At 31.0% G+C, this 10,233-nt stretch overlaps 2 protein-coding genes across 3 annotated transcripts; one reads left to right on the plus strand and one right to left on the minus strand.

Moving 5' to 3' along the window:
* Positions 1 to 1,641: 1,641 nt before the first annotated feature.
* LOC109795163 (DNAse I-like superfamily protein) lies at positions 1,642 to 4,165 on the plus strand. 2 transcript variants are annotated; one of them, XM_020354591.3, is made up of 4 exons: positions 1,642 to 2,818; positions 3,079 to 3,286; positions 3,370 to 3,499; positions 3,618 to 3,868. In XM_020354591.3, the coding sequence occupies exons 1-4, from the start codon at positions 1,980 to 1,982 to the stop codon at positions 3,725 to 3,727; spliced, it is 1,287 nt and encodes a 428-aa protein (XP_020210180.1). In that variant the 5' UTR covers positions 1,642 to 1,979; the 3' UTR covers positions 3,728 to 3,868. The 2 variants fall into 2 exon arrangements, with proteins under 2 accessions (XP_020210180.1, XP_020210179.1); XM_020354590.3 differs by having other exon boundaries at positions 1,652 to 2,818; positions 3,610 to 4,165.
* Positions 4,166 to 7,906: 3,741 nt separating this feature from the next.
* LOC109795140 (protein DMP2) lies at positions 7,907 to 8,795 on the minus strand. Its single transcript, XM_020354565.3, has one exon. The coding sequence runs from the start codon at positions 8,633 to 8,635 to the stop codon at positions 8,054 to 8,056; it is 582 nt and encodes a 193-aa protein (XP_020210154.1). The 5' UTR covers positions 8,636 to 8,795; the 3' UTR covers positions 7,907 to 8,053.
* Between the last annotated feature and the right edge of the window lie 1,438 nt (positions 8,796 to 10,233).

Raw genomic sequence — 10,233 nt, forward strand, 5'->3', positions numbered from 1 at the left:
GTTGAAATATTTATGAATATTTAGTTATAATGAGATAATATGTTGTGTTTTCTTATGTGCTACATATATAGATGTTTTGTTTTCTCACCGTGCGATTTGTGGATATTTTAGGTGAGGAAGATCTGGCTACGAGTGACATCTAGAATGCTAACGGTTGGGTTGTGGTTATGCTCTGATATTGTGACATCGGGGCAGAGGATTTTCTTTAGGACATAGATTGTTATATGGAATTAGAATTGTAAATATTATTTTTGAAAATCATTTGTAAACTCTCACGTTTCATTTTTATCGTTGTGGTTATTGAAGAACAATTTTGAAGATTCTCATGTGAACCCTTTTACCGAAATTGAAAATTGTTTTTGTTAAGTTTTCATTATTACAATATATGTGTTGGGGTAGTAAGGGTGTCACAAGTGAAAGTGAAAGAGAACAAGAAAGAGAAAAAGAAAAGAAAGAAAGAAAAATAGAAAGATATTTTTTTTTATTTTAAAAATGAATATTATAGTTTTCTTATATACTTAAATTTTTTTTCCTAATTTAAAAAAATTAGATTCTCAACTCTTATAAAAATATTTTTATGAAAAGATATAATAAAAATAGTTCACAAGAAACTATATTGATGAAATTTTTTTAAATAACTATCAAATATGTTAAACTAATTCTCGCTTTAAGATTTTCATAAATATAAAAACATTTCATATACCAACACTCTCTAATTCTAAATTTTATTTTTCATATAATTTGTAAAGTGTATCATAAAGTTTACCTTGAAACAACTGAATGATGATTTTGGTGTCGTCTTTAGATCTTGTCTGTCTACCACCTTCTCTACCTACGTTATTGACTTTTGGTTTAGTGAAAAGGACCCTCAAAAATCTGTTTCCCCTATCCTTTTGAGGGTAAAAAAGCTCAATCCAAATGACAATAGCATACAGCATGCATATACAAATTTTATTAAGGGATTAATATGTAAAGTTTATGCTGTTTAAAAAATTGTAAGTGGGATCTGATATTTATATAATCCAATAGCTCCATATCGGGTTAAGAAGTATGAATAATTTATTCTTTGTTGTGGACATAAATAACAATAATTACAACTAAATTATAGCTTTCTATAATACATAAGAGGAAGCTTAGATTTCAACTATCATTAGTTAATAGTCTGTGTGGGTAAAACTAGGTTAAAAAGTTAACAAATGTATAAGTTAACCGATTGAGATAAAAAATGAAGATAAATATATTCAATTATTTGAGATAAAAAAATGTTAAATAATTTAATGAAGATAAAAATAAAAAGCTATTAACTTATAAACTAGTTTATTTTCACGAGTAACTTCAAGTAGCTCATGAGTTACTAGAATAAGCTCGTATATTAAACAATTTTATTTTGATTAACTAACTTATAAACACTTATAATATCGTGTCAAAGATAATAATAAACGAAAAAAGTAAAAATCTGGATCAGCCTACGCAATGGCTGTTATGAGTCAAAAATGTCTGCAAATCACGGGATGGATATAGAGGCTTCTATTGGACATTGGCTAACTGCTTAAAAAAATCATTAGTTAATTAATGCAAGTTTTTATAATGGTTTTGTTATTATTAATCAACATTGGCTAACTACTTAAAAAAATATTAGTTAATTAATTCAAGTTTTTATAATACTTTTGTTATTATTAATCAATATACAAACAGGACATTAGTTATATGCTCTTGTTATGATAGCAGTTGGCTTTGTTTTCTTCTGTTGGAAAAGAAGCTCAACAACATTGCTCCATTGTCAACTCTATCTATCTCCCTCCGTGGAGTGGTTAGGACCTAATTTTGGCTCCACTTACTCCATATATTGACTCGCTTGTGACATGTGCCACAAATCAAGGTGGTGAAACAATGCATGAACATGTTACGATGATATTAGAAACATTGAATTTTTAGTTTCCTACCCACTAAGCAGTTTGTTAACTTGTTTCTGTGGCAAGATGCTTGGTGTCATTAGAAGAAAACTGCGTCACCTTTATTCAAGGATATTGTGGCTACTATTGAAGCGCCGCAGGTGTAAAGTTGTTATCAAAAGGTTTAGAAAATTGAACTATAAGGGTCACACTAGAGCAGAATTGTGTAAAAACAAATCCACAAGTGACTCAAATGGCCTCTTGGTTGAGTCTGAATCTGGAAGGCCTATTAGGATTGCTACATTCAATGTTGCCATGTTTTCCCTTGCACCTGCTGTTTCAGAATTTGATGAATGTGTTGGGTCCAATCATGTGAATGGATCTATCAAGAAGGGTGATTTTCCCAAGAGTATACTAAAGCAATCTCCATTGCATGGTTCTCTGGACAAAGCTGATAAGAATCTTTCTGACTCCAAGATTCTGCCACGTTCGAATCTGAAGGTTTCTATCAATCTTCCTGACAATGAGATTTCATTGGCAAATAGTAGGTTGCTTGGTTCAATGGAGAGCAAAGAGGGTACATCAGATGCAATTATGGGGAATGTTTCTGGCAGGCATCAGGTTCCAGCAAGGTCTCCTGTGTGCTTTCCTTTCATTATGAATTGCTGTGAGGGGAATGAGAGATTCACAAGCAGCAGAAGCATCATGGAAGTTCTGAGGGAGATTGATGCTGATGTGCTGGCACTGCAGGATGTGAAGGCAGAGGAAGAGAAGAACATGAAGCCTCTTTCTGATTTGGCAGCTGCCTTGGGGATGAAATATGTGTTTGCTGAGAGTTGGGCACCAGAATATGGAAATGCCATCTTGTCCAAATGGCCTATTAAGAAGTGGAAAGTTCAAAAGATTGCTGATGATGATGATTTCAGGTGCTTTGTTCCTCCCACCTTTCCTTTGAAATAATTGTCACCCTTCTGTTTTCATCATGAAAGTAGTTAGTTATTATTATTACTAGCGGAAAGACAGACATTGTCTGCATTTAGTGATAAACACGCAGATTAACTAATACCAAGTTATTTCAGTTATTTTGTTTTAGAATTTTGAGTAAACAATTGTATTAAATATTTAAAGGGACATCTTTCTTGCCTATAACGTTCTTATGGATTTGGCGATTGTTTGTGTGATGAAGGAATGTTTTGAAGGCCACAATTGATGTGCCCTGGGCAGGAGAAATAAACTTTCACTCTACTCAACTTGATCACTTAGATGAGAATTGGAGAATGAAGCAAGTACATGCAATAATCCGCTCCAATGACCCTCCCCATATCTTAGCAGGAGGTCTAAATTCTCTAAATGGAGCAGACTACTCATCTGAGAGATGGACAGATATTTTTAAGGTAACGTTCTTGGTTCTAACAACTAGTTACATTAAATTGAGTTTCTTTTCCACACCATCTCTGAGAATTTGTTTATGCTGTAGTATTATGAAAAACTAGGAAAGCCTAGGCCAAGGTCAGAAGTGATGAACTTCATGAAATCAAAAGGGTATGTGGATGCAAAGGATTATGCAGGAGAATGTGAGCCAATTGTCATCATTGCCAAAGGCCAAAGTAATGTTTTACTAGATCAATTTCTTCTCTGCTAACTGAATTTAGTTTATTATTACGATGATTATGGTTGTTCAAACTTCAAATTAAGTTTGATTTGAGTGGTGAAATAGATGTGCAGGGGACATGCAAGTATGGCACAAGAGTGGATTACATTTTGGCTTCCCCAAACTCAGCGTACAAATTTGTACCAGGGTCATACTCGGTCATTTCATCAAAGGGAACTTCTGATCACCATATTGTGAAGGTAGACATTGTGAAAGTAAACGCATCTGCGCAGAAAAATGTGATTAGACAGTGCAGGAAACTAAGGCGAAAAGTAGTGAAAATAACACCACCATGTTCTGCAACAAGTGTAAGGGAATCAACCCCACCTCCAAAAATACTTGTACCATAGAAAAGTTTTATTTGATAGAAGTGATATGGTATACTTTGATAATTGGTAAGCAATGTGTTTTCAGTTAGCTGTAAAGATAAAGTAGTATGGCATTGGCCGTGCAATGGAGTTTGAAAATTCTTAGTGCCTTGATTCAGCCTCAAATTGATTAGGTTTGAAAATTAGGATTAATTATGTTTTTAATCTCCTAATTTTAGTTGAGAAATTAAAAAAAAAATCATATTAAAAGAGGTTTTTGGTTATTCATTTTAATTGCATGTTATTTTCTAGTTTCTTTGTATATATTTTCGGGAATCTTAACCAATTAAACTTTTGTTTAGAAAATAAAAAATTGAATTTAAAAAAAGTCTAGGAACTAAGAACTTAGTTAACCTAAATTGTAAAATTTGTATAAATGAGAGAGAGAAAAGGAGATAAATTTGATATGCAATTAATTGTTACGTTTATATCACGTATGAAACAAAACTTGGGCGATTATATATATCTTTGTAAGTGAACTAAGTGTGACAATAGAATTAACCAATTATGTCCCGGTAAGTAACTACCCTCCAAAACTTACACGCAAGCTATTTTTGGAAACATTAGCCCAATTGTTAAAAGAGCCTACCGTCAATTCCTTCACAACAATGCATCATGCATGATTATGAATGATGTAACCGGCTATTTCAAAATTGAATAAATTTATTATTATATTTAGAATTGTCTAATAAAATAATCGAGTCTACAATAATGTGATCTGATCGCTCGAATAATTTTTTTTTAATTCTTTCAATTCTTAATATAATTTAATTTTTTATTCGCCATATTTATTTATAAATTAAAATTTAATATTTTAAAATCAATTATTAATAATTAAATTTTGTTGAAATATAAAATATTTATCTTAAATAAAAAATATATTTTATGTATTAAAAATATTTATTTGTATAAATTTTAAATATAATTTTAGATCAACAAAAAATTTGGATAAAATCTACAATACAACATGATTTCTCAGATTTCACCACTTAAATTAGGGAAGTCTAGTATTTATGTCAAGGTTAAGACAACTTGAAATGTGATTCTATCATGGCCTTAACATGTATAACTAAGTCAATTACGAAATTAATTTACCGACCATCCTCCAAATATTGAGTCATTTTTCTGTATTTAATTAGTGATTTTGGCTCTCGATATTGTACCTTACTCGGTTGGTTACTTCATACACGTATGACTTGACTTTGTCCCATACGGTTCTACATTTGGTCGCTTATAATCAGTATGACTTGACTTGACTCCTATATTATATTAACTAAGTTTCTAGAGGAGGCTCAACAATATACTTCAAGAATCAACTTTTTAAGAAAGGTTTTTCAACAACTGGTCTCACAAATCACCACAATAGTGTGTCCACATAATGAGATATTCATGTTTGAAAACAACATATCTCCTTCAATTTTAAGTCAATCAACACAATTCAACTTCACACATTAAGCATTATCAACATAACTACTTTCAACACTACACAACATACAACTCCATTACAATTCAACTCTCATCTACTTACAACTTTTAGTAACTCAAATATCAACATACATCATCATAGGTTGGTGCATAAGAAGCTAAAGTCATATAACAACATAATTCATACGAGTAATCCGACCTACTAATCCATTATTCAACACTTAGTCAAATAAACAACCATGTTTCATTTAGTATCCCATGCCCGACGTCATTCTCCACGCACTTGATGCCATTGAGGCAAAAAGCCTCTACCGTTGGCTCATCTAAGCCCAATGCCTGTCCACTCCCATCTGGCATGAATGAGGCAAATAGCTCCATGTCAATCACATTTAACGTGGTTAAACCCAACACATCCTCATTCAGGCAGAGAGCCTTTGCTTAACTCACACCCAATGTCACTCAACTTGCGTCCGACGTTATTAAGGCAAAGAGTTATTGCCTTGATAACGTTTGGTACCACTCAACTAGGACTCAACATCACCAAGTCAGAGAGCTTTCGAGGCAACCACACTCAACACCCTTCAATCCATGTTAGGGGTGACCAAGTTAAAGAGCTCTCTTCTAACTCATGCCCGGTGCTGTTAATCTCGCGTCCAACTTCAATGAGATAGAGAGTCTCTAGCTTGCATCATGTCCAACACCATGAAGCTATGCTTGGTGCGATGGTGAATTTTGCATTTGGAAAATTCACGTTTTGACTCAACCCACCTTAAACTCAAAAGATTTCTAGCATGCAAAGCATAATAACACACATGTACACTTCAAACAACTCAAATACAACATCATAATCAACATGAAACCATCTAAGGCAAGATTCACCAAAATCCCCTCCACACGCTTAAGAACAAAAAAGAAAGCTCAACATAAGATTTACATCTCACAATAATCAACACAACCACGATTTTAATGAAAATCAAGCAGTATACAACTTAACAGTTCAAGTTATAGCTTCCCTTGCCTCTAATTCGACTAGAATAGAGGAAGAAGCAAGAAATTGGAGTTTCTCGGCAACTATGGACGAAGACCACCAACACTTTGATTCTTGGCCCTAAAGGCTTCAACTCTCAACTTTGTTACTAAGCTATGATTAGGGGAAGACTTAGAAACTCAAGGAAGTCAGTAGGAGAAAAGAAATTAATCTCACAAGCTTTAGAGCTCTTCTTTATAGATTCTCTCTCTATGTTTTTAAGAAATGAACTTATAAAGTTCACTTTTTAAGAAATACCTTATATACACCCCCTTAATTGGTTAATTTTGATCTAAACTCAAAACAACTTCTAAACAACAGAAACTTATCGAAATTTCTAAATCCTTGATGTTTTTCAACAATTGAACAACTAATCACAATATCAATTTAATTAATAAAATCAATAATTATTATATAAAAAAATGCACAGTGTTACAAAAATTACAAATCAAAATTAAATTGAGATATTTATTTAAAAATTACATAGTTTAATGATAAAAATGGTAATTTAAAAAATCAAAAATATATTTAAATTTATAATATAAGATTAAATTAAAATACTATATCCTTATTTGTGTTATTATTATTTTTCATCAAAATAAATGAGGGATAACGTGTAGATGGGCTTGTTTAAAGGTGCAATTCACGTAAACGTTAGTCAAACAATCCAATAATAGTATCTGCGTATCGGTCCTTCAACTTCATTTGTCCAGCCCAGTCCATCAAGAGCCATCCATCATCTGTCACTTTTACTTAAAGTGTAACATAAGACTATGTTTAATAAATATTAACTTTTTGAAAAATAATATTAAAATTCAATTTAAAATGAAAAATATAAAAAAAAAAATTTGCTCATTTTACTCAAAGCAGCAAAACAATAACATGATAGGCTATACAATGCGTTATGAAAAAATATAAATAATTTGTAATTAACTATTGTATTATAAATATGTACCTGGATGAAAGAGACGCACATAAAAAATAATAAAATATAATTAAATTATACTTTTGCTACTCTATTTTTATTCATTTGTAATTTTTATTTCCTATTTTAAAATAGAAATATTTAATCATCTTATTTTTAAAAATATAAAATTTGTATTCATTAAAAAAAATAACATATAAAATATCTTCATTTACATTTAATTTATCAAATGATTGATATTTATTTCATTAATAAATTTTATTTGTATATTTTAAATTTTTAATTTTCAAATTTTATATTACTAAATATTACAGTACTAAAGTATGGAAGAATGTTAAAATTTAATGATCAATAAGTATTAATTTAATCAAAAAATAAAAATTATATATTTTTAAAATTAAAAAAATATTTTTATTTTAAAATAAAATGATAAAAATTATATATTGATAAAAATAGAGAAATAAAAAAATTTAGTCAATAAATAATTAGAGAAATTAATTTGAATTATATTTATTTGAACTCCAAAATAATTAATATATATATATATATATATATATATATATATATATATATATATATGTAATATGATGTAATACATATAAATAAATAGAAAAATAATAAATATTAACAAGATTTTGATGTATTTAGTCGGACGGGGAGGAGCAAGAAAAGAAGCTGTACATCTAATGTAAATTTGATAAAAATAAAAGGAAGATGTTATTTAAGAATAAGATATAAACATGGAATATGAGAATGAGATGTTATTTATGTGGGAGTCTTGTTGGAATCAGAGGAGATAGGGTAACCAATTCCATGGCGATTATTAGGGAACACAACGAACACAGTGCTAGCAACAGCCCCAATGACCGGTGGCAGCACCTGCAACAGAATCTTCTCGCCGGCCTCAAACTCCGGGTAGAAGCAATGCACCGTGTTGGTGTCGAGTAGTCCCAGCACAGCGAACACCAGCAAGGAAAAGAAGGCGTGCACGAAGTCCCCAAAGCGGAGCTTGTAGGCGGAGAGGTCCACGGACTCCGACGCCGGCGAGGGCCAGAGGCCCTTGGCGGTGACGAGGGCGTAGTGGCGGTCGCCGTCGGTGCCGGTGTAGCTGTCGGTGAAGGAGGCGAAGGCGCAGTTGAAGGCGCAGAGGAGGAGGAAGGCGGCGGTTAGGTACTTGTTGAAGGTGGTGCAGTGTCCGGTGTTGGTGACGATTGGGATTAGGAACTGGAACAGGAAGACGGTTCCGGTTGGGAGAAGTTTGATGAGGTTTCCCACTCCGGAGAATGTTTTTGCCGACATGTTGGTGGATTTAGAGGTGGAGGAGGTTGTCATGGTTTTTTCACTCATTTTGTTATCGAAGTGATGCTTGTGTTGTGGGGTTTTTATAGGGAGGGAGTTACTGACTTAATTACTTATTGCTTCTACGCAACGTACGTGGAGCGAGAAGAGACTTTAATGGCTTTTGCTTTTCATTTCGGAAACATCACTTCCATTCTAATTCAACATTTCAAGAACCGTTTTTCCAATACCTGCATAATTAACTAACCTTATGCCATATATGTTTTTCCTCTATTTATCCTCCATGCATGCATTCTACATTGATTGCTTATTGCTTATTGTTTTCCTGTATGAACCGTTGGATGAGGTTTCTTTGGTCACAATAAATGAAGTTGGTGTTCCTGCCTAAAATTTCATTTAGACCACGCTTGTATTCATACTGTTTCAAAGTGTATCTCCTAAATGGACCTTCAATTACAAAATAATGCTTTGAATAGAGTGCATAGGTAATCAGACCTATAAATCAGAGTAACTTTAACAACTATTCATTCATTTTGTGTGCTCATATTTTGACATTGTGGCGAATTTTGCTCTCAATTATTTTTTTAAAAAATTTGTCTAAAATGTTGTGAATCGTACCCTTTTGTCAATTTTTTTTATTAAAATACAAATTTTCTATCCAAATAATTTATTTATTTTTTAAAATTTTGAAAATGTTGTGCATTGTAACTTTCCATTAAAATATGTTTAACGCAATTGTAAATAATCAATTTCAATTTGTATATGCATATAAGATAACTCATGGATATAAGATTTCAATTTGTACATTAATACAAATATTGCATATATTAATACAAATATAAAAACACAATGGGTTGGTACAGTGGTTGAATATTTTGTGTCTACACTTTGTAGGGATGATATATTTAATAAGAAACTTGTGTTTGATTTTTACATTCGTTAAACCAATAATAATCTCAATATTAATCTCAATATTGTAAGTAGAATTGGTCTCTAACCTAATGAGTTATTCGGGATATCTAAAGCAACACAAAATAAAATATAACTCATATATATATATAAATATATATATATATATATATATATATATATATATATATATATATATAAGTACATTACTACAATTTATATGAATATGTTGATAAAATTAATTTGTTATAATATTAATATAACATATATATATATATATATGATATCTATATTAATGTATTAAATTATTTTTATACATATGTGTGCATATAAAAGTTATCTTAAGTCGATATTAAAAATTCAAAATAGTTATTTATAATCATATCAATTATAATTAAGTTATCTTAAGTTGATATTAAAAATTCAAAATAATTATTTATAATCATATCAATTATAATTTGCTGAAGAGTTACAATTCACAATATTTTCAAAATTTAGGAAACAAAATCCGCCATAAAATTTATGTGGGAGACAAAATTTGTTACTTATTAGTAAAAGTTTAGACACACAAAATACAATTAAACATAATGTTCCATTAATTTTTAACGAAATATTAAGGATGAGGAGCAGAATTCGTAACATTCTCAAACCTTACGCTAGACAAAATCTGCAATCATATAGAAGTTTGGAAACCCAAATACAATTAAGCATTTTTTTCAATTAGGTAATTATCACGT

The sequence above is a fragment of the Cajanus cajan genome, chromosome 1 (genome assembly GCF_000230855.2).
Source record: "Cajanus cajan strain Asha chromosome 1, NIPB_CcT2T_4, whole genome shotgun sequence".
In the NCBI taxonomy this organism is placed as follows: Eukaryota; Viridiplantae; Streptophyta; class Magnoliopsida; order Fabales; family Fabaceae; genus Cajanus; species Cajanus cajan.

Excerpts from the sequence above, each read along its gene's own strand:
- LOC109795163 (XM_020354590.3), top strand. The coding sequence starts at position 1,980 with ATGCTTGGTGTCATTAGAAGAAAACTGCGTCACCTTTATTCAAGGATA. Across the intron at positions 2,819-3,078 it reads GCTGATGATGATGATTTCAG|GAATGTTTTGAAGGCCACAA; the intron begins GTGCTTTGTTCC and ends TGTGTGATGAAG. Across the intron at positions 3,500-3,609 it reads CATCATTGCCAAAGGCCAAA|ATGTGCAGGGGACATGCAAG; the intron begins GTAATGTTTTAC and ends GTGGTGAAATAG.
- LOC109795140 (XM_020354565.3), bottom strand. The coding sequence starts at position 8,635 with ATGAGTGAAAAAACCATGACAACCTCCTCCACCTCTAAATCCACCAAC.